General features: G+C 35.1%; 3 protein-coding genes across 11 annotated transcripts; 1 reads left to right on the forward strand and 2 right to left on the reverse strand.

Moving 5' to 3' along the window:
• Positions 1–1,532: 1,532 nt before the first annotated feature.
• On the reverse strand, positions 1,533–6,823 carry LOC124301766 (myotubularin-related protein 9). Of its 2 annotated transcripts, none has more exons than XM_046757163.1 (7): positions 6,414–6,823; positions 6,151–6,333; positions 4,824–4,989; positions 4,416–4,708; positions 4,242–4,345; positions 3,763–4,067; positions 1,533–3,224 (listed from the first exon to the last, which is right to left on the reverse strand). In XM_046757163.1, exons 2-7 carry the CDS (start codon positions 6,310–6,312, stop codon positions 2,500–2,502), a joined length of 1,755 nt encoding a protein of 584 aa, XP_046613119.1. In that variant the 5' UTR covers positions 6,313–6,333; positions 6,414–6,823; the 3' UTR covers positions 1,533–2,499. The 2 variants fall into 2 exon arrangements, with proteins under 2 accessions (XP_046613119.1, XP_046613120.1); XM_046757164.1 differs by having other exon boundaries at positions 6,676–6,821.
• Positions 6,824–6,929: 106 nt separating this feature from the next.
• LOC124301763 (protein kinase C-binding protein 1) lies at positions 6,930–16,035 on the forward strand. Of its 5 annotated transcripts, XM_046757155.1 has the most exons (7): positions 6,930–7,106; positions 9,114–9,621; positions 10,144–10,468; positions 10,788–10,968; positions 11,477–13,531; positions 14,106–14,468; positions 15,123–16,035. In XM_046757155.1, the coding sequence occupies exons 2-6, from the start codon at positions 9,128–9,130 to the stop codon at positions 14,453–14,455; spliced, it is 3,405 nt and encodes a 1,134-aa protein (XP_046613111.1). In that variant the 5' UTR covers positions 6,930–7,106; positions 9,114–9,127; the 3' UTR covers positions 14,456–14,468; positions 15,123–16,035. The 5 variants fall into 5 exon arrangements, with proteins under 5 accessions (XP_046613111.1, XP_046613109.1, XP_046613113.1 ...); XM_046757153.1 differs by lacking the exon at positions 15,123–16,035 and having other exon boundaries at positions 14,106–14,519; XM_046757157.1 differs by lacking the exon at positions 15,123–16,035 and having other exon boundaries at positions 11,495–13,531; positions 14,106–14,519.
• A 1,460-nt stretch (positions 16,036–17,495) lies between these two features.
• On the reverse strand, positions 17,496–22,962 carry LOC124301771 (thiamine transporter 1-like). Of its 4 annotated transcripts, XM_046757174.1 has the most exons (7): positions 22,661–22,790; positions 21,011–21,220; positions 20,836–20,922; positions 20,264–20,686; positions 19,637–19,829; positions 18,502–18,643; positions 17,496–18,276 (listed from the first exon to the last, which is right to left on the reverse strand). In XM_046757174.1, exons 2-7 carry the CDS (start codon positions 21,114–21,116, stop codon positions 18,145–18,147), a joined length of 1,083 nt encoding a protein of 360 aa, XP_046613130.1. In that variant the 5' UTR covers positions 21,117–21,220; positions 22,661–22,790; the 3' UTR covers positions 17,496–18,144. The 4 variants fall into 4 exon arrangements, with proteins under 4 accessions (XP_046613130.1, XP_046613128.1, XP_046613131.1 ...); XM_046757172.1 differs by having other exon boundaries at positions 20,836–21,220; positions 22,661–22,957; XM_046757175.1 differs by lacking the exon at positions 22,661–22,790 and having other exon boundaries at positions 20,836–20,918; positions 21,011–21,198.
• Between the last annotated feature and the right edge of the window lie 1,373 nt (positions 22,963–24,335).

A 24,335-nucleotide genomic window follows, 5' to 3' on the forward strand; every position in this document is an offset into this window, starting at 1 on the left:
ACAAAATAAATTGAATCGAGCAGTTGATCTTTTGAAAAATGCTGGAGTGGATTTTAACTCCACGTTTGCGACTAAAAACTAAATTCACAGGAAAACCCCACAGTGGTGAAAACTTAAAGGTCAGAAAAGAACAGAAATATTTCTCTAAAATTTAGTTTTCTTAAAATTTGCCGAATAAAATCTTGACCAGATTCCTTGAGTTCAAAGCTTGCTCTGCTCTGAATAAATCCCCTCTACCTGCTGCAATTGAGAATTATAGCGAAAGGAGGAAGGGTCAGGCCCAAATCCCCCCTTTCCTTCCTCTCTGCCCCTCCAAGAACATACATCCCCACCAGTTCCTTCTCAAGCAAGGTAATTTTTTAAACGCGGATCATTCCGAAAGCTGCTTTTCTGGTGTAAGGAGGTTGGTCGTGGCACGCTGACGATCAGTCTTTGATTTATTTTCTGTTCTCAACTACGTGATAAGTCAATGCAGAAGCTGGGCGGAGAATTCGTTGTCTAGTAGCCTTGGATGAGTTTGAGTTCAGTCCACGTTTCCAAATCTTATTCGTGACTAGATCCACACTCATCCAAGGATGCTGGACCCATAACACTGAGAGCCGAGCTATTAAGGTGACCCCCTAGAAGTATACAACGTGCGTCTAAGATGATTCAACAAGCTTTGTGAAATATTGATTACAAATAAGCTGTATGTAATGAAGTTTTTCATACTATAATAACCGTAATTTGATTCTAAATTGTCGTATGTCGCCCGATGGTTCGTATATTCTTTTTAGTTTCTTTGTGCGTGAACACCTGCCGTTTCTTCCTCCCTCCCTAGCCGTCCTTCACGAGTAACGGTAAAATTCCAAGCCCCATGAAATTTCTCAGGCGAGGCACTCGGCCGAAACCACCCTCGCTTCCCTTTTTAAAAAAGCAATAGGATGCAAGTAGCACGTAATTTTTCCAAGAAATAAAGTTCTCTTCAACTCCTTGAAGTAGATATTGTATAGCGTTGAAATAACAGAAACGAATTACCGATACATCTGGTAAGGATTTTATGTAGGATAATAACCATAGAATTGATCATTGTATCACATTATATGCAGATGTAATAAGGTATTGTAAGACTTTGTCAAGGAGGTTTCATTTTGTTCATTAAACTCATACGAGTCGTCTGCACTATTTAATACAGAGATTCATAAATATTACAGATAATAGTCATTGAACCTTACAAATTTCCTTTTATTCCATTTTAATTCCGCGAGTTTTCAGTTGCCGTAACGTGGGAAATTAAATTTCTTCTTCTTTGTTTGTTAGTATGATCCTCAATTCAAGGATATGTGCCAATGAAAATTCAACGTACGCTCTTTCTGAAACGTGCTGGACGCAGGTCAGGTTGCCTACGGTAGGGCGCGCGGTAATGTCAGCTTTTACGCGAAAGAAACAGTTCTATAGCAGGAGACAACCAGGTCCTCATCCAAAATCCATTAAAAATAGATTTAAGACTTGGGTGGGAAATAGTGAAAAAAAAATAAATAATCGACCAGCAGTTGAGACTATGTTACGTGGGCATTTATTATATAAACGTATCTACAATATGGCATATGTCGAAATGTAGTGGTGTTATAATTCCATTGATTTAGGTGAAACATCACTGAAGCAAATGTGTACGTAGTAATTTATAACAAAGCGTATGTTTATAATGAAACTATTCCACTATTTCCAGAATATCGGCAAATTTATTTTTAAATTCTGAAACTAGCCGTAGAGTGTAATATTCCTATATAATGTCTGAAATTATTAGTTTCAACTTTCAATAATATCGATATAAGATTATGCATGGGATTGAATATGCAATGCTGATTATTATGTTAATCCAAATGGTTAAATAAAATTGTTGAATTAATTATCAGTCTACCACTTCAACAGTTGATTATCAAATATAAATTAATAATGACTTGTGGTATTCTTATTCCGTTAATTCATACAGATCGCTGGAAAAAGGATGGAACTCATTATAAGTGCAATAAGGAACGTAGTAAGATGATACAATTGTGATAATACGCTAACTTTGAATTAATGTACACGTGATAGTCACCTTGTGTCATTTATATTTCTCATTTTACGTGAACTATGCGGAAAAAAATTCTTTGTAGCAACTACAACTGAACATAAATGCTGAGCACAAATCGTCTTCTATTTTTATATATTTTAAGACCAACATGATGTGACCTAGTACTTTTTGTTATGTACGTACACAATTTGAATTACATACAACGTACAATATATCCAATAGTTATATATTTTGTCATTGCCAATAATAATTCTCCAGTTTTTTTTTTTATTATCAATTATAAGTATAAATTTTTCAAATAAATGGTTCAATGTTTCGTGTTCTTAAACTGTACAGATGGAACTTGTCAAATGTTTTGCAATATCTTAGTAAAAAAGGGCACTGGGTAAGCGCATCCTTTTTAAATATGACTTTGCTCTTTAAATTTAACTACACGCCCTTCATCAAGTGCTTTGAGGTTCCAAGTTCATCTGAGCTAGTCGAAGGTGTTCTTCAGCGTTCGCTGTCCCGTACGAAGAATCTGGATTGGTATGAATTTCTTCGATACCTTTACGGATTTGCGATTGAAGCTGACCAGAGATCTTTCGAATTGCAGAATGCTTCCGTTTAATGTGCATGGCGCAAGAAAGTGATCCTTTCCATGGCGCGGCATTTGTATGCAAAAGGTAAAGTTCCATCCACAATTCTATGCTGATAGGTGCCACACTGGGCCAAATAACGCCAGGATTTGGTTCGTAAAGTGGATTTAACCATTTTTCCAAAACATCTGGCTGATTTATATGTGACCATAAACTGGCCGTTCTCTCAGATAATCTAAGCTGAATTCGTTCTGCTTCTGAATCACCCAAGAACGTTCCATAGCTTGAGCAATATGCATGTTTATAAAGTTCGATGAGTAAATCTGTTGTATATTCGAAGCTGAATTGAAATTGGCGATGTAGCTGGTAGAGACAATCTAGAAATAGCAAAAAGGTGGGAGCATGTGCTGGACTTTGAGAATTGGGCGGGTGATAAGGCCCATGACGTGTCCGACTGAAAAAAGCATGGCCAGCTTGTAACCACTCTCGTTCAACAAGAGCCTGCAGACCTCTCACGGTTCGACAGTCAGGATTTAGAATGGCTTGGGTCAAACTCGTCACAGCAAGAGTACAATCTCTGCCAGCACCACCTACCAAAAAAGCATATTGTTACTTAGGTGAAGGCATAATAGTAGTGTTTGCATACAAGTCTACAATAGTTTTAAAACTTCTGTGCTTATGATCTCAAAATTATTGCTTATCGATATTTTTTTCACATATTGACGGATTTGTTGCAAATTCCTGAATAATTCCTTACAATGCTTATCTAAAACGATAGTAATGCCCAAAAACTGGACAGTCAAAAATAATTATTGTCAATTTCCACAAAAAAAATTTGCGTTATCTAAAACTTTCGCTGAAACACGATAATAATTCTACACGATTGTTAATGTGCAGAATTTATACAATTATTATTCAATATAATCGATTATATTTCATCAAAGATGACTATGAAAAGAGTTGGTAATCATATCACATCTGTATGAAAATATCTCGAAAAAACGAAATTAATCAAGACCATAGTAAAACCTGCTTGTGAATGCAAAATCTGTTGTTAGTTGTACTTAGAGTAGTACAGTTCCAATAGTTCATTAGTGCATAGAAATTTTTCATTTCATAACTACATACCATGTACTAAGACAGCAGCTGCTTCTTGGTGAAGACATTGGGCAGCTACGCAGGCTGCATTCAATGCTGCTTGAATTGCAGATAGCCAGCCACTACCCTCTAGTCGAGAAAGCCACTGGGACGTGGAGCATTTTGTGTCACTGCAGGCTTCGATTAGTTTACAGAAACTTTCGGCCAGGTCAGTAGATCGTGGCACAGCCTTGTGCACCTTACGCCATTGTGGATAAGCTGCGTCCATTTCAGTTCCTCCTCCTCGGTTTTTGGCCGCCTGCGCTTGACTGGCAGATCTTGTATCCACTATGTACCTGTAGAGAAGACACAAATCAATCAACAACCAGTAAAATTAATGCTATGTAAAAGTATATCTCAAGTCACTGAAAAATGCAATCTAATTTATACTTAGAAATTAGATTATTTTTTTCGGCTATATACAAGTATACTGGTATTATTATAATGAGAAGCCAAATATTTTTACATACCCTCGTCTTCCTGGACCTAAAACAGCATTCAAAAGTCGTTCATCCTCCTTGCATCTTTTTCCTGTAGCTCCAGACAATGGCTGACTGCTTCTCATGAGAATACTCTAGAAAAAAATTAAAATTCTACTTACTGAATCGAGTCGGGCTTAATCATTTATTGCAAAAATCTCGTACCCCCCCATCGTGTCTGTAGCAGAGTAGAGGAAATCGTCCACCATCTCTAAACTTTGCTGCTAATACAATAATTTTGTCTTCTATATGCCGTGGTACTATTACGGCTGATGGGTACGAATTACAGACTTTATAATCACGATTGAGGTAGCAAATCCGCCACTCATCGGCATGAGTTGCTAATAGTCTAGACCATTCTGAAACTGGTGCAAATGCAGTCCATCCATCTTCCACTTGCACCGTGGAATTATTCACAGGTTGAGGGCTGTAGAAAAAAGGATACTGGAGAGGTTGATCTGAAATATAAAATGTGCATTAGTTATTGTTAGGCAGCAATCACAAGTTAAATAAAGCAACTGTCAATTTGTATTCAGAAGCAGGTACACGAATATTATGTCCATGATTATTTACCCAAACATGCCAGCTTTTCCAGAGATAACGTCACATTATTTAAATCCTCTGTACTATTGATATCGAGTTGATAGATATGGAAATCCTTGCATTTTAAAATAATACTGCCTCCAGGGTTTTGGTTGTTTGACTTTTTCTCTATGACATCTATGTTTCTGTGAAGGAGCTGGTAAAGGATTCAATTGTAAATTACGAGTAAAATTTCAGTAGGCAGCATCCTCCCAGTATTTAGCAATCTTACATTACACAACTATACTTGCTGACAGACACCTTTGACACTTCCTCATTTCTATCAATAGAACGGTAGCTAGCCATAGCCCTTATTTTCAAACTGATTCACAATACATGCAAAGACTACATAATGTGTTCCATATTCTCACATGATCTTTAAAAATGTATTTACATTCTGGCCTGCAATTTACAGGTCAACTTATAAAGTTCACTGTCAAATGATAAATAAGGTGATATATGTGTCACTTACATACTTCACTCTTATTTATGTAAATATATATTTTACTCTCAAGAACTCTTGAATGAAAATATAGGTTTTTGCTTATGCTTGTGTTAATTTATTACTGAGATGTATCTTTCTAAATCACGAACAGTATTCCAAAATCTGTTATTGTAATTATTGAAACATAATTGACTAAATGTAAAATGAAAAGTTGCACATGTTACAAGATAGCACATAATTTTTTTGGGATATTTAAATATAAGGATGGTCTATAATCATAAATCAAATTTCTGTAAGCCTGATTTTATCACTTTTTTTGTAGTGCTTAAGGGGAATCTTAAATCAAAATTAAGTTTATTTGACATTGCAATACTGGAGATAAACTGGTTTTTATACACTTACAGAGTGAGGTATTACAAATTGATATATTCTCCTTGTATTACTAATATGATATTACTTATTTATAGTTTTGTTTTAAACTGTCAAATTTTGCTTTATTAATACACAGAGTATTGCTTAGCAAAGGATCAATTTTGGGTTAGTATCTCTTATTTCAGTAATTATCTATGTTTTTGCAAGACGTAATTCAAACTAAAACACTGCTTGATAGCCAAGGAAAATCTTATGCTTAATGAAATAGCTAGAAGAAATCGAATATCTACAAATATGTGAAAATAAAACGTCAACTGGCTAGAAAATATTTCAAAAAAATTGCAGATATTGTCAGAACATGAGTAAAATTCTCAAATTATTTTCCAAGAGTTATGAATATAAAACTATATCTAAAACTCTGGGACGTACAGGATTGCCGAACATATTATAATAAATAATATGGCAGTTGGAGTAAAACTATGAATTGATCAGTTTGAGTACCAAAAGCTCCTGAGAAACAGCCTGCCTTGACGATAGTATAAGATGATGTCCAGTGATGCAGAGCGTTCTATCTAAGCTAGAGTTTTTATCAGTTCCATCGCTTCTATCAGTGAGAACAACGTTATCAAGTTTTGTAACTAATATGAAGTCACTCAATTCCATTATTCGTGCTGATTTAACTCACTGGAAATAACAAGGCGAAATATTATTATTCTTCTGCAATACGTGACATTTCACAGATAAACGTAACCTTAAATAAATACCTTATCAGACTGATCGTTTATCTATTATATATTAGTAGTTTATCGTTGAATTTATGAGTCGATTAAAACATCGGTGTAAAGGAATCGTCAGAAAACTCATTCGGCAATAGTTTTCGTAAAGTATTACGTCTCTTTGACAGCTGCTGTTAACCCGAATATTGTATGTGCGAGATCACTATACGCCTACACTACAGCTGGTTGACAGTGATAACCAGCTAACCCTTTAACAAGAGGTGTGGAAAAGATTGGCGAAAATTCGTACATAAACTGGTGATATTCCGGGATGGCGAAACGGAGAGCGAAAAAGGTGATGTAAAACTACAATGTGTCATGCCTCAACGAGCATTCCGAGCCTTCGGAATTACCGGACCCACGCATAGTTTGACAGTTCTCCAATTGTATATGTGCACTTTTGTTACGACTGAATTGTAGACACGATCACCACGTGATGTCCGGAGGTTTGCCAATACCTCAACAGATGGCGCTGGCGTAACGAGAAGAGAAGGAAAGCCCGGCTAGTAGTAGTTCGCTCGTGCAGCGCAGCGAGAGATATTTCCTAACTTTCCATAGCGATTAATGTCTCCACTTATGTTTGTATCATGTTAATTCAACGAAATATTAGTCTTGCAAAGCGATGCGTCGTATCACCAGCTTTCGTCGTTTGATAATGCGTACTTCCTTCTGAATAGATTGGTAAGATCCTGTTTATATTTTTATGAAATTTTAACAGTCTATCCTCTTCTATTCACTGCCATTTCACACAACCACAGCATCCATTCCTGTGCCTGCTGCTATGATGTAGGTATACCCACTTTTTACTTCATTGTCATCCTGATATTACTTTCCCAATATGGAATAATGCTCAGGTACCCAAGTTTGTACCGCTGCAACTTAAATGCATTTCTACAATTATTTCTTTTTACATTTAGTACAACACGCTGTTACTAGGTCGATTAGCACTTTTGGCATTGGCACTCATCTACTTTCTGCTTATCTTTCGCATTCAGCCATAATCTTGTATTCCTCATTGTTGTAGACACGTCGCTTACCCAGGAGGCATACTATAAGTCATATTGCTTATTCACCTTACTCTTACAAAGTTATTTTCACTTCCGAGAATTGTTTTAAGGCTTTATGTTTCTCTTGCGATTCGGGATAGTATGAAGGAAGATCCTGGCTTCTGGTTTCCTTTCAATCATCAAGAAAATAGTAAATGGTATACAGACTAGAAACATTTTGGGGCTAGGATTTCACCAGAAACTATTAAACTTTGAACAAAAATGAAGTAAGAAATATGCACCTGAAGTTTCGATCCATTAAACTTTATTGTAAATTCAACTTGTTGCTGATACTGAGATCCTATGATAAGACTTTGTGTAGTAAACCTGGTAAAAGTTTGTAAACCATCCAAGGGCACAACATTACACAATAAACTTAAGGCTAAATAACGCCCCGACCTGTTTTCAGTATTAGTAACAACTTGAGTTTTCGACTAAGCTTGATTGGTTGGAACTTTAAATGCATAGATAAACATCATTTCCATTTCAAAGTGTACGTAATAACAATGGCATATGTAAGAATGTTTGATGTCAGTGTCTTCAAACTATATATAGTCCTTGGCTGAACAAGGGAGATGATAATTTCAAACTAGTCACATTAATGCAATCTATGAATTTTTTTTTTTTCTATTCTAAATATTGCATTTTATATGTGAACAGAATAATTACCGGCAGGATAATCATATATACAATTTTGTGTTGAAATAATTTTTTGTGGAATGATTTTTTCTTGGATCATTTTAAATAGGATCGGCGTGTATGATCTGTTTCAAACAAAACATGTCCTTAATCGGTTCTGAAGTCATAAATCATATTGACAAAAACCCTAAAACATAATTTTATCTTAGCTAAAGCAATTCTGGCAAAATTGCCATGAACCTAGAAAACCCGGCAACAAGGAAAAAGTTATGAAGCTTGATTACAAACCTTGAATTTAAAATGCAGAACATCCTTGAACATGATATAACTACTAAAAAGTCCTTTTTTCCGCGTATTGCTCTGACCTATATCCAATTCATGTTATTGATCAAAAATCACTTTATATTATACTTGGACACAGAAGCAGGATTTAAAAATTGATCGTCAGCTCTAAATTGTTTTATTTTTAATCCAGTTTCTTACTTCATTTCTAATGTGGACAAAGTTCTATTCATCTAGAAATTAGAAAAATGTTGAAAATGAAAGTTTGGTACAGCCAGAGCTGCAATAATGGAGTGCATTAATAAATAATAATGTTCAAAAGAATCGATTTCAATAAATTACATTAGCTGGCTTTCAGTTCATACTTTTATTTATTTTGTCGGTATGTCAAGATTTCAAATGTTTATCATGAAAATACAAATTTTCACTGTACATAAATAAATTTATAGAAATTGAAAATAAAATTCTTACATATAACACATAACATATGGTGAAAGTTTTATTGTATATTGAAAAAACCTGTATTTGATTGTTGTATAGAATTAAATGATACTTCATATAATAGAACTACAAATATCAGATTTTTTTCAAAATCGCGCAGTGTGATACAAAATTTTTTTTCGACTATGGTGTATTAGTTCATGTATTCGAATTACCAGTGAATAGACAGAAAATTAAACTTCAAGTAGCCGAAGCTTTAATGACAATCTGTTTCACACAGATACCATCTGATATATGATTCTGAGCAACATGGAGTCCTCGGAGGATAGAAAGAACGCAATGGAGGACTGCGAGGATCAGAAGAACAATTCAGAGACAGCAGTTACAGAGAAGGACAAAAACGATAATGAATCTAGCAAGAAATCGAACAAAATAAACAATCTAACTAATGCTCTGGAGCAAAGTGACAACATAGAATCAAAGACAAATGTGAATAGATCAAAGGATAACGTTAGCAATGAGTCTGATGTCAAAAGCCGAAAACAATCTGCTAAAAAACACAGTAGAATTGAAGCAGAATCGCAAGAAAATAACAGTGTTGAAAATAGACTTGATGGCAAGAAGCCTGATGTCTCTAAAAGTACAAGCGAGGAAACACAAGCTTCGGAAACAAGATCGTCTTTGTCTGTTGGTAAAGACGTCAAGATCAATGGAGCAGAGATTAAAGGGGAAAGTGCAGTTAAGGAGGGCAAGAGAAAACGGAGAATGTCGAGGTTGGTAGACACCTGGTGTGTAAGTAGTTAGTTTTCTTATTTTTAATAATTTTATGTATTATTAATTTGTTGCTCAACATCGAAATTGTAGATCTTGCATCAACTGCAAACTATGTTTTCCATGTAAAACTTTTTCTAACAATGTAAGCTCACTTGGTATATTCTTATTTTCTAAACCAAACCACAGAGTTTCAAAATCCGTTTATTTCTCACTTGGTATTTCCGAACATTCTTCATACTACAAAATATTGAAGTTCTTCACAGATTAACATGTTTCTCAATTTATATTCATAAGTACTGTAAACCTATTTTCTATTCTTTTAATTTTATAATATTCCTAACAGTATTCCTAGAATTTATATGTTACTTGTATTATGGATGCATGCTTGAATAGAAAGGGACTAATAGCAACTTCGTTTTTTGAAAATCAGTGCAATTTTCAACATTGATCGAGGTATCATATTTAACATGTATAAAGACAGCCGAAAAAATGAACTTGATTTATTATAGTTGAATGAAGCAATATTTTTTTTAAAGTCTACAAGGCAGAGATTCTTCGGTAGAAAAAAACGAAAGGATTAACAAACGCAAGCGATCTAGGAGTGACGAAGATAAGTTCTGCTGGCGATGTCACAAAGAGTCTGTTGACAGCCATTGTACCGCATGTCCACGTTCCTGGCATCGTCGATGTATGGGTGGAGGTCCACAACCAACACCGCAGAATTGGATTTGTGGCGAGTGTGCTACTATTTTAAAAGCAGAAAATGCAGAAACACGCTCACCGGCGATGGCTCAGTTGAGTGTTGAACAGCTCTGTACACTACTGAGACATGTGGTTGGAAGAATGCGTGATTATCCAGGGGTGTGTACATTTTCATCACATTACTTGTTACATTCATATTTTCATTCCTAAGCTTACTTACTCCTTAAGTATCAAGTTAACAATGAGCGATAAACTTGTGTATTATTGAATATATTATTTCATTACGATTGCTTATTGCCTGCAGTAAAATTAATTTTGCTGCCAAAATTAAAGAACCTAATCTGCTACTGAGCCTTCTAGGATAGTTTAGATGTCAAGTGTGTTTTTAAGAATTTTTATTCATACAGATAAATTAGAGTCCTATTGTGGTACAGAGATAAGATAATTATCAGGAAGGAATTTATCATTATGTCCACAGTCGGAGCCATTTTGGAAGGCGGTAGATCTCAACGAAGTTCCGAACTATTTGGACTATGTTGTTAAGCCAATGGACTTGAGTCTATTAGAATCTAATGTCCGTGCAAAACTTTATGGTAGTACGGAGGCATTTATGGCTGATGCTAAGTGGATACAGCACAACTGCATTGTGTTCAATACTTGTGCGTATTCTGTTCATCGCTTATTTTTCATGATTAATATTTAAGCCTGTGCAATTCTATATATTCTCGATACTTTTTTGTTCAGCGACAAATACTATTCTTTAAAATCTGCATTCAGTATTCTAATCTTCGGTTTGTTTGATTGGTTTTGCTACTTCGCCATATCAAATTCACGATGTATTTTCAAATAGCTTATATATTTATACTTTTAAGTTACATACCCGTACTGTTTAGAAATTTGATTAATACTGTGCAACGCAATGTTGCTATTTTTACAGTGTAGGCAATCATTTTTATTCACATTCCTACAGAAATCAATGATTTTACATGAAATATATTAGAATACGGTGTAAATTAAATATAGAATTTTTTTTTTCGAAATTCGAAAACTTCGCTGCATGTGCAATCAGACTGATTATATAAATGTTGTGTAGATAAAAGTATTATCTGGTAGCCAGGATATCAAAACATAATATTCTCGAAGAATATAGTGTCGCTACATTTGCAGGTGGAGGCGTTTACACAGACACCTCTAAACTAACAAATGCTGCTAGGCAGATTATAAAAGCAGCCAGGCAAGAGGTGTCTGAGATTGAGGCCTGTTCCGACTGTTATGGACATGCGCGAAACCTTCCCAGACCTCAACCCTCTTGGTTCATTGAACCGTGCCGAAGGCCGCATCCACTTGTCTGGGCAAAACTAAAGGGATTCCCATTTTGGCCAGCCAAGGCTATGTCTCGCATAAATGGCCAAGGGCATGTGGACGTCCGATTTTTTGGAGCTCATGATCGGGCTTGGGTACCAATTCGTGATCTATTTTTATATTCCGAAGATCCGCCTGCACCGCTTCCGCGTAAACGAAAAGCAGATATGGACGAATGTGTTCGTGAAATAACGCGCCATTGTCGAAAGCTGGAGTTGACATTTGGACAGTTTAAATTTGCGCCGCCGAAAATACAGTACAATCCGAGAGATCCATTGCAGATAAAACTAATGCTACCTAACTATGATCCTCTTCAGCCCAGCACTCCTGCTGTAGTATCTCCCAACACTTCACCACGAAGAAAACCACCTTTGAGAAAGCGAGGCTTTTATCTCACAAAGAAATCATGTTCTGAGGAATCAACGACAAATAATGCTTCTGATTTCGCTAACGATTCAACACCACCTCAGGGTGATTCGGACAACGATTGTGAAAAATATATCGAGGCATCCAGAATACCTAAGGTGTCACTGTCCAACAAGCTCAATAAATCCAAGTTGCCGCCACTTGCTAAATCTAACGAAAATCAAAAAGTGATCCAGAATTCATCCGATAATGGAAATGTTCACCAGAAGAAAATCAGAATGAATTATAATCGAAGTAATACTTCAAACGACACTGACAACTTGGATGATAGTGTGAAAACAGACGACGACAGTCAATTAGAGCAAAGATATCGACGAAGATGGGATGCAAATAACAGTAGCGACGGGCATAGCAGTTCTGAAAACGAAGTTTCATTGGAAATAAGAAAATCCTCGAAGTTTGGTAGCGTTAAATCACATAAAGGGGAGGATGATACTGAAGCAAATAATACAAAAGTTCATAATAATCTATGCAACGAAACGAGATCTGTACAAGACTCAAAAATCAAAATAAAAAGTCCGAAAACGAATAAAAATCCGGTTAGAGTCTATAAGCCAAAAACTAGAATGGTGAATCAAGTCAATGCGGAGCGAGCAAAAGCTACAGCCTCGAACGAGCAAAAAAAATTGATAGAATGCACAGAAAATATTATTTCTCGCCAGGATCAACCATTAAATAGGCTTCTAGCACCTGCGAATACTAGTGCACAATCCACTGCCATTGTGAGTGATATTTGTATAAGTACAGCCGTTACTATAGCTAATTCTGTGTCCGTCCCTAACAACCCTATGAACAGTGTTACTAAATCTGTTCATAATGCAAACTTGATTACTGCCTCTACTATTAGTCCATCAAGCACAATAACCGCAGCATTGAATACAGATCCTATTGCATCATCCTCAATGGGTTCGATTTTTTTACCAAGAATCACCTTACTGGAATCCACAACAAAAATGAATTCAACAAAGGACTGTTTAATCATGACTGAAGAAACAACAATGGTTAAGGAAGAGCCAAAGGATCAACCGCAAAATCATACACCAAAAAAGGAGTCTAAGGCACGTAAATCCTTTCTTAATAAACCTCCAATGTTTCCGCAAATCTCGCCAACATCCCCGCCAAAAGCTCCGGCAAGTCCACCCGATGCAATGGTTTATATACCGGGACACAGGACAGAAAGTGAACATGATCACTCGCTGCTATCTCCAGAGGCAGGACCACTCAGTGCACAACTTCACCGAGGTGGTCAGGAATTAGCCAAGCGAATGGCACAGTTAATGGAGGAAGCACTGACTGAAGCAGCTCAAATAAATTCCAGTAACTCAGATAACTCTGGAATCAATCAACGTGCTACGGTGCACTATCTCAAACTGCAGATTGAACGCATGAGGTGGCAGCATCAACAGCACCTAGCCGAATTGAAGCATAACACAGGTATGCAACCATTGAAAATTCTCAAATTTAAACGTTCTTCATTTCTTGAGACAGACATATTTAAGGGGGTGTATACAAGTAGACGGCTGAAGAAGTTGGTGAATTTTCAACAACCAATTATCCAATACTTTCTCTAATATCAAAATAAATCAGTCAAGTCGTTTTGAGATATCATTGCCACTATAAAACAGGTCACCAAGTGGCGTGGTTGAGATTATTGTTAAAAATAATACTTCCTACTAGATAAGTCATTCTAATTAATTGAAAAAAAAAAAGTAAATGAACCTCGATCTAAATAATTTGGAACATGACTAGCTCCAATCAAATCAAATAATTGGTTGCCAGAGTGTTAATTCCCAAAGTTCAATCATTTCTTTAGCCGTCTACTTTTATAAATCCCCTTAAATAAATAGCAACTGTCAAATACACACTTCATTGGATTTTACCTCAGAGTGTTGAAATTAGTACGTTGTTTCAAACTATTCTTGGTTCCATAATAACTCATTTCTTGACAAGCATGATGTTATATATTCGGATTGGCACGTTCTAATATTACTTTCATTTCGAGTTGTAGATCTGACGCTGAGAGAAATGAGAGCTAGTTTAGAGGCTGAAAGGTATCGGGCCATCGAAGAAACTAAGCGAGAGGCTGAGGAAGAGAAATTAAGAAGTATCGAGGAAACAAAACGAAAGCAGTGGTGTGCATTGTGTGGAAACGAAGCATTATTTTACTGCTGTTGGAATACAGCGTATTGTGACTATCCTTGCCAGCAAGCTCATTGGTCTACTCATATGAGAACGTGCGCGCAAAATCCACCACCAAATACCATTATTACTGCAACTGCGAATGTCAGTCAACAACAAGTGATGCCTAGCCTTGTAATGACTTCACCACACGCATCGTCTAGCGTATGGGGGGCCTAGAACTAAAATTACTGTAAGTTCTCAGATTTATTGCTTTATGAGAATTAAATGAACATGAAAATTATTCACGTTATTATCCTAAATTTTGCTCTCCAATATAATTATAGATAGTATATAATAATACATGTAGGAATCTGTGGATAGAAGTTATAGTGGGTAATTAACTACGATTTTTATATTCGAAAACTAAAATGTATTATTTTGTGACGATAATAATAAGTGATATCATTAAGACAAATAATTTTTGTAAATCAAGACCGTGATCAAGGGTAATCACTAAATGTTTGACACGTGCACAATCGTTACAAAATATTTATTTTGATGGAAATCGCTTAGTATAGACAATTCTCTTGATTATGAGTCTTTCAACATCGTGTGTTTCCCGTAAATCGGTTTCCGTAATTAATAATGCAACGACCTTGTGAAACAGGAAGTGTATATACCAAATTTGGGTAGTTCTAATATTTATAGATCTTATTTCAACCAGTTTTGCTCTGAACACTGTGCTTCGAAGAAGTTGTAAGTTGTACAAATTCTTACACTGTTTTATAATCGTATAAAAGTAGCGTACCACCATTAGCCCCTCATATTGGATAGTTTATTGTAAATGAATGACATTTGTCATACGTATCGCAAAAATAATCCGTTACAATTTTTAACATTTCAGTGAACGTGCCACAAGTTATAAATAGTTCCGAAAAATAAGCATTCTCTTCACCGAGAATTTCAAATCAGGCAATCAATGGTAGTGAACTGAAAACAAAATTGGGTGTAGGAAAATTTCAAAATTTATTCCGATACGCATATTTCTCATCAAATTACTTGGTAAAATAAATTCTCTAAGTATTAAAGATGCAAATATTTTATTACAAGTTGTGGTAAGTTTACAATTTAAAACTAGTATCAGAATTCATAAAGATGTTTTATATTTAATATCACCAATATTGTTGTGCAGATGGGTTGCTCCGAAAAAGTTTAGCGTACTCATTACGGGAAGCAGCTACAAATTTTGTTTTCTTTGTTTTTCTCTATATGTATACTTAATGTGTGGCCTATAGTTTTAGCAAAGCACAATTTAACCATAGTGGGTTTTTTTTTTTTTTTTATTTTTCTATACAAGGTCTTAAAACATTCGAAATATGGGTAGTATCAGTTAATTCAATGTAAAGTAATAATATGAATTTAGAATCAGTCATACAAAACGATACTTGGGCTGTTGCAATAAAAATAAATGTTTGCATTTATCAAAGGTATTCTTTTATTTTATTTATATCACTATTTTTAGTTAATGAGTTGAATTTGAATAACTGCTTACGCCTCATCGTTGTTTATTCTCCTAAAGTATTTAGCATATAAATCAAGTTGATGGTTAAGTATCCGACTTATCATATTAACATTTTTGTATATTTCTCGAATGGTCCTAATTAATCATGTGGCTCCGTTCGCAATATTCATACTCTCCAAAATGATTAGTTCAGGCTTGTGTAAACCACCACAACATGCCCGACAAATCAAGTAATTAAAATGAGGCAACGGCAAAGTACGCAACCCGAAATGATGAAGAATATGGCATGGAAGTTGAAAATGGATGCGGGATTCGTAGTGTGTTGTAGAGGAAAACAGTAATATGTACCTAATGAGATTTGTACAAATAATTTGAAGCATCAGACTTTTCATCTGACAAGTAAGAATGATTATACACTTGTACTGATAAAATTTAAACAAGCTTGCAGATCCGGGACTCAGCCTCTTGGTTTGAAGTTGGCTTCTTTACTTACAATTAGAAATACGTGCTAAGGTCACAAAAAATACGCGCCAGTGAGGCGTATGTTTTGACACCAGCAGATATACTGTTAATCTTAAGTAAATTATGTTTCAATTAGATTGACAAATAGATAATTTACGTATAAAAAATTTGGTTAATGTTGATATTTTTAGCATATACTGTATGTAATTAGTGGTTCATAAAGTTTTTGTGAAAAATAGCTGTATATTTACGCCTATTGACAAATTTTAATATTGTGAAGAAATGGAATAATCAAACATTTTTCAACTAAAAAAAAAACTGAAGTTTGCTATAACAGTTATCAATAGGTTCCTCAATTATAAATTTCTCGAAATATAAGAATTGATCGAGGAACGAAGATAATAGTCATTTTGACGAACTCAATGACGAACATGTCGTTTTACTTCAAGTAGTATGTATGCGGGAAAGTATCTCTTGCAACAGCTTTCTCTTTTGCCCATTGTACATAACCCCTAGTAGTATATTAATTATGAATAATTCGTTCGCATTACTTTCCAAATCTTAGTTATATAAATCACTTTTTAATTTTAAGCATAATGTTAAGCTCATACATTCATAACTGTGCAAACCAATATAAATCTAGCTTTTTATTATTATTATTATTATTATGTACGATAAGAATAATACATTTTATTTCTTAAACTTACGTCAAATCATTTAACAATAAGACTAGCTTCAAGCCCTAACAACATTAAATAGTCTGTTCATGAACGAGTTCGTTAAATTAAAAAAGTGAGACGCACTCGAGCGCTAATCTTGACGCTCATGGTAGTCAATTACTTGACTTGTATTTTTCTTTTACATCATCAACCGCTTGTTTCCATCTATTTCGATTTAATTAAGGAAGTTAGTGGCCAAAAATTAATACTTTTTATTAATTTTATTACGAGATAGTTGTACATTGAGTATTTGTCAAATTGGTATATTCGTAAGCTTTGAAGATCTCTTTAAAAATACAGCATTAAAAAGTACTGGAGCAAAAGCTTAAGATGCGAATGCTTAATTTAAAATTGATTCACAATAGGTAAGATTCATGTATATTCGTTGGAATTCACTCTACGATGGCTCATTTAATTCAAAACATCATTCTCTACAAATTTAGTGAAATGTTATTATTCTATCATGTTAGCATTGTTAAATATGAAATTTTACAACATTGGAACTACATTGATTATGATCAAAAATTTACAACATTGAATCGACTACTGTAAAGAAAGAAAATTTGTTTCGGTCACTTTGTAGAAAATAATCTTGTCCATAATAATCCATCAAACTCACAGACAACTTTCTTTTTTTTTTTTTTTAAATGTATTTGCCAGAAGTATTTTGTCAAGAATTTTCTCGTGAAACTCGAATAAAACTTGAAGCATATTAACACTAAAATTTCGTTGCCAGGACCAAATTTGGTCATTATAACCAAATTTTTTTCTGAGTGCGTAGAGCGAAATAAAATGAATCTACTATATTTTTGGATTATTTTGATGCGATTTGAAATAAAACATCGATAATTAAGCTTTTGTTCGTATTTCCATTACTTCTTATAATAGTACTTAGAGGTGTTGGTAATTTAGTGCATATACATATAAAAATAATATAACAAGAAAAAGTAAAATAAACAACTATCGACTACCTCCTTCTTGATGCAAGAAGAATTCTCAATTTGCAATAACACCATACCGTACAGCTGGATATTGATTCGACGAAAAAAATATCAGTGACTGTGACAGTACGAATATAATATATCTTTTACATAGGCATAATAGGTATAATTGCGTAAATTCTCAAAATTGGTCGCAATTAGCGAATTAAAAATATAAACTTATCCATCAAAGGTATCTTGCATTATGCCCAATGAAAACCTAATGTTATTCTATTCAATCAGCTATGGGGTGGAAAGTCTTGATTCCCACAGGTTAAATTGTTTATTACTTCTGCGATGCTTCACTAGCGTGTGTACTGCCATTATCATAAATATGACACTGAGGACAACGAAATAACATCCATAGACGACGTACTGTAAAAAGGAATTGGCAAAATATAAAATGACGTCATATATTAATTGAGGAGACACTGAAATTGATACATAACATCAGAATGCATCTTTAAAATTAGATAGAGGTAAATTGTCCTCCAGGCAATGACTGAACAACAGTGTAACAGAGATAATTTTGCTTGGAATTGTGCAGCACTTATAAGTAAGTGAATACAAAAAGTCAATTCATGTATGAGACTGTCATACCTGTGGCCTGACTGCTAAACCAAAAACCTGACTTCCACTGATAAGAAATGTCAAGAGGCTCTGCTCCAGTAATGCTACTAATGTGTTCATTCCAAATATCAATCCGTAACTATCTTCAGATAAGTGTTTAGCAATTTCAGAGCTGTAAAACATAAACATATAAGTTACAGACCGTCTCGGGGTAACGATTGGTTTGGAAAACCTGGACACGTCAGGGAAATATGTGTAGCCTGGAAAAATCAAGTATCTTGATCAGAAAATCGAAAAACTCAGGGAAAACAGGTATCATAACAATTTCCAATCCAATTAATGTTAGCTTCTAGCATTCGCAGCGTCAGAAAAAGGCGCATCCGACTGATTGAATATTAGCAGACACTGACTGAAATAGTTTAACGCGTATGATGTCGCCAGCGTAAGACGGATATGATCTGTTCAATTTTATCTTTTCGCGAGACATTTCAGCATAACTACGAAAAAATGCATATAACCTATGGAATTAGTTACTAAGGCTCTAGAATTTGAAGGAATGTACAGTTTTGAAAGTATCCCTTGTATTATTGTGTCCTGAATTCAATTTGAGACAATCAAGTGAGGTACGCAAGTGATGCAGACAATTTCATACTTTTAGAATGTACGTACCGTGAATAATAATGTATTAAAATTTTTCCTCAATGGGGATATTTAATATTACCATTAGTCTACATATAATGATAGTTATATTTCATTGTCAGTTGAGTTAGAGTAGTCGCAAAATATGCAAATGAAGATGTGAGATTTGCGTCAATTGCTTTCCTGACGTCTACGAGCCAACAAAGACTGATTGTTGGTCTTTCATATTGGGACAAGATGACAAATACACAAGGCTTATTTCTTGTCCCTCACTTCCGTTTTCAATTCGGCATTTTAGAGGACACTTGCCAGCACAAAGTGTCCACAACGTCAATTTGCGGTTGATTTTTGTCATTGTTGATTGGATTGGAAAATATAAGTATCATTTTTGTCAAGTCACAGCCAATTCTGCGTCGAGTATACACCGCCTTCAACCAATTGGCTACTAGTTGATACAGGTATGAGGAATTCTTGAAAAATGTATAACAGCTGTATATACTGACGTGAGTAAAAATAATAAGTTTACCTTGCAACAGTAATCATAGCCTGATATGCGACACTAAATATGACGTAGGCAGTATATGAGATCCATATGTTGTGCGTTTGTGCTGCTATGAATAGCAAAATACCCTGTATTAATGCAATTATCGACGATGTGCCTTCTCCGATTATCGGCCAATTCAATTTGAGCTTTCCAACGCCAAACGATGCTAATGCACCTATTATATAGTATAATACATTAGTATAGGAATATACGTGAACATTGTTTATGTATCGATACGCTAACGGTGTGGGTAACTAAAACAATTAATTTATTTGGCAGTCACGTGAATTTGCTCAGCGCCAAATCTCGACATCTTTAATGTAACTAATTTTGCTTTAACTTTCTAGCATTGGCAACTGCTATTCACGAATATTTTTTTAAGGAATGAAGAAAATAATTGTTCTTTTCGATTTATCCGAAAGAATGTTTTACCATCAATACGAACTTCATAGAATTGTACAAATTATCAGGAATCGTATCAAACTTCTCGTGATTTTCGACTTCAAACTGGAAATCATTTATTTTTTCATTTAATATGCTGACAACTTTTCAACGAAATTGAAAACTGGCCAAACATGAAACATTAAATTGCTATGGAGAATAACTTACCCATAATCGTGAGAGCAGCTTCAACTGCCCCATTATAAACTTTGGCTGCTTCTTCAAACGAACTCTGCCAGAGTACTTGTACATAGTTAATTACTTGCATAAATCCACAGGTAGACAATGTCCACCACAATGACCATTTCAGTACATAGCTGTTAGAATATGCCAACAAAAAATCTTTCCAGAGTAGGTAATAGACATGTTTGATCTTTTTAGCCAGACTTGGTTCTTTTTCAATATTATTGAGACTCGTGCCTTGCTGCAAGTTAAACAATTGATCCGAGCTTCGCTCCGTCTGGTTTGGTGATCCTATGTCAATTTTAGATGGAGCAGGTTCGTTAGAAACAGAACCGATTGGACGATGGAGGTAAACAGACTGCCCCAAAGGAGGCAGAAAAAATGACCAGATCGTCGCAATCCCGAGTGCTGTAACGAGTGATCGCATAACAGTATATATTTATAATTTCTGAGGAACATCACAATGCTAAATGCTAGATAAGTACAATTGTGTGATACTTGTAAGTATGAAGAAATAGAATCACTGCATGATATAATAAATTAATTGCCATGTGTACCTAGTAATGAGACGTAATTGAGCTGGTGGTAATCCAACAGATTTGTAGATACAGTCAATTGCGACGTAATACCCGCTGTAAACCTTCCTAGCAAAAGGGCCATTCTGGTATGACTAGTAACCTCTTGATAGTGTAGCTTACTGACTTTAGCATATATGTACGAAAAATACGCTACCTCTGACGACATGAAAACACCAAGCAAGAACGAAATAATTTGCACATCTTGCACTCCTTTCGAAAGTACGATTGCTATGTAAGAACAAGTTCCCGACAGGCCGCATAATATGATGATCGGTTTATAACGGAGGAAATCAGTCAGCAAGAGTATGGGAAGTAACGTAACTGAATAGTAATACGTGTACAGTGGAACGAGGTCTTGATAAACCTGGAATACATAACATATTTTAGATAAATTATATCTTACAGCTATACGCATTTCGAGAATTTGAATCCAATCTCATCTTGCTTAATTGTTTTTATGTTATTTTCATGCTCCATATTTTCAGAATGATTTTACTTTCGATATTGAACAGAAAATTTTTGTTACGTTCCTCCTTAATCCTTCGGAAAAAATAAATAAAAGAGAAATAGGGAAATAATCTTGCCATTTCGCTCTAAAGTGATAATGATAGATCGAATCTATATTTACGGAAGAATTGGATAAGAAACAATTTTTCGAAGCACCATTGTGAGTCCAAAATGTATTCTCATTTAAATTCATATGGGAAGCAGTAAAAGATGTTATCACATCTTATGATTGTTATCACATGCCCGGAAGTTGGTGACAATTTTTACTCGAGTTTTCAAAAATCTAGGTGCATTCCACCTGTAAACTTGATATGCTACATACCTGTACCCTTTGATAATTACTAATATTACGTACATGCACCACAAGTCTGTGTAAGCTTATAAATTTCGATGTACTTTATTAAAACCACAAAATTTAATCTGCAGCGAACAACCTTCACAATTGGCCAAATTACACTTCCGGTGAATACTCATGCACCCCGATATTTAAACGGCCTGCCTTTCGCTACTTTAATCTAAATAGCGTACCGTAATTTACGAATGACATTGATTTAGTTCGCCTATTAACCTTGATTTGCCGAGAAGATGAAGAGCGTCCGTACCGTTTCATCTATTATATAGTCACCCGCATAGTACTCTTACGTTCTGACAATGTTGCAATATTCAGCAAGCATAAAATGCAAGTTCCAATTGTGACAGGAACCTTATCAAAATTTCATAGTGTCTACAGTAATGTATTTTAGACGTCTAATTGTCAGACAGTTCAAAATGACGTATTCAATTTGATGGAATTTCAAATGGATAAAAGGAATGCAAAATCACAGAAAAGTCCATGAAAATGTGAGAACCGAGAGCCAGATTCAAAAACGAAATGTCATTTTAAATAGCAGAAATTCGTTGAATTGCAGCTATCGAATAATCTCAGTACCTGATTTGAAAAATTCTGTTTCATTTCAATTAATGCGTTCCAGAGTTACACATGATACACAAGCATTACTTTTTCATTATAGTATAGAATAATAATACACACAAGAAATATTGTTTAATAAGTTTTTTTCAACCTCACATTACTCGTTGCACCGATATGTTTCCACACAAAAAGATTCACCTACCGTGAAGTCATCAGAAAAGCACACAGTAACGATGTAAATTTTTGTAAATACACGGTAAACTTGAATGCATATTTATTTCACCGGGAAGAATAATCTAATTCATTAGAACTTATACGAGGCATAGTGATATAAAAAAATGATTTCGAACAAGGTTCACTAGTGAAAAGAACACATCATGCACTTGCCTGCTCCTCGGTGAAGTTCTTCCAGGGTCCGGTTAAATATTCGACAACAAACGGTTCGGATGGTCTGAATTCTTTTACGAATCCAAAAACGCACAGAAGCAGCGATATTCGTGTCCAATTCATTGTTTCCTTTTTCGATTCTATCCATTTAAAATATCATTTCTCTATCCCGTTAAAATTGGCAAGGTTGATATTTACGAGTCGCACCGGCACGGCAGCTCGACCGTCGGTCGCACATTGTGCCGGTATAACATGCGTGGCAGCAGTGTGGGATCTCTGTACGACAGAACCGACGTTACGAGAAACTGTCAATCAAGTTCACCACTTACACTGATATTCATTATTCGAGTGAATAGATGAGCCAGAAACACCAATTACCTATTATCGCAGCACCCTTAACTTTGACTAAAACGCAAGCTCAAAAACATCTTCAACTCATCGACTTCGAAATAGTTTCCATATAACTATACTGGCAAGGTTGGAAATACGAAACATTTTAGTAAGAATTGAGGAAACTACAAATTCAAACTTATTTTGTAAAAGAAAAAAAAAAAAAAACTGAATTGTTGTAATTGTTTACATTTTAGAGCGAAAATCGGAAGGATTATCAACGCAAGTTCAGACTTGCTCGAGTACATTTCAACGTAGTTTATGAAATAACTGAGTGTATCGTCATGAATAAGAAATCACCCGCACGAGTGACTTTGATTAATTAGCTAGGGGGCGTTTTTACAGAAAATTTTATGAGCTGTGCACCGAAAAAAAAGTATACCTGAATCATGTATAATATGCCTTTTTTACAGCGACTTTTGTGCTTCAAATAATGTGGCATTACTCTCACTCAAAAAATTATAGCTGATTGGAAGAAATCGATGTTAGATCCCTTACGGTACATTCCATCTATTGGACGTTCGTACAGAATCCACAGCTCTATAAAAGGTCCATATCCATAGTGTATCTCTAACAGGCATCTACCGAAATCCACAATATTTTCGGTTAGATTAAAGCCGGTGATGAATGTCCATGCACATAAGTGGAAGTACCATATCCAACCACAAGGCGGCGAATGGTCGCTCTGCTCTCTCGCCATAAAAGAGAGCTACTAATTATATAAACCCCTAGCAATTCGCAGCGTACGTTTAGTCCAAATTTCTTCCGGTATTGACATGCTCGGGTAACGACGGTTTTGGCAACGGTATCATTGTGATAAGTTCCGTACGAAAATATACAATCGCGTTGAGTATCGAACAAAAAAAATTAAATAAAATGATATTCAGATTTTACAACTCTACGCGTGCTCACGAAATATTTTCGGGTAATCCGGCTGCTGTTTCGCGCTACAGCAAGCTTAAGCTAATCCGACACCATGTTGATGTTTTTTTGGGAACTAAACAAAAGTGACGACGATAGATAATCTACGATATATATTTATTATATTTTTAACATTCATGTTGATAAACAACTGAATAATTAAAACTGGATCTACTTTCAATTCAAAAATTTTCACGTCATGTGGCTGATCGACAGGAGAGAGGATCATAAAATAAAAATAAATTGAGTATTGGGTGCATTATACGGTTACGATAATAACATTTAAAATATTCTATGCATCATCAATACATTAAGCCGAAAATACGATAATTTATTCTCAAATACGATAAAATTACGTCTCTGA

This window comes from Neodiprion virginianus, chromosome 4 (genome assembly GCF_021901495.1).
Source record: "Neodiprion virginianus isolate iyNeoVirg1 chromosome 4, iyNeoVirg1.1, whole genome shotgun sequence".
Lineage (NCBI taxonomy): Eukaryota > Metazoa > Arthropoda > Insecta > Hymenoptera > Diprionidae > Neodiprion > Neodiprion virginianus.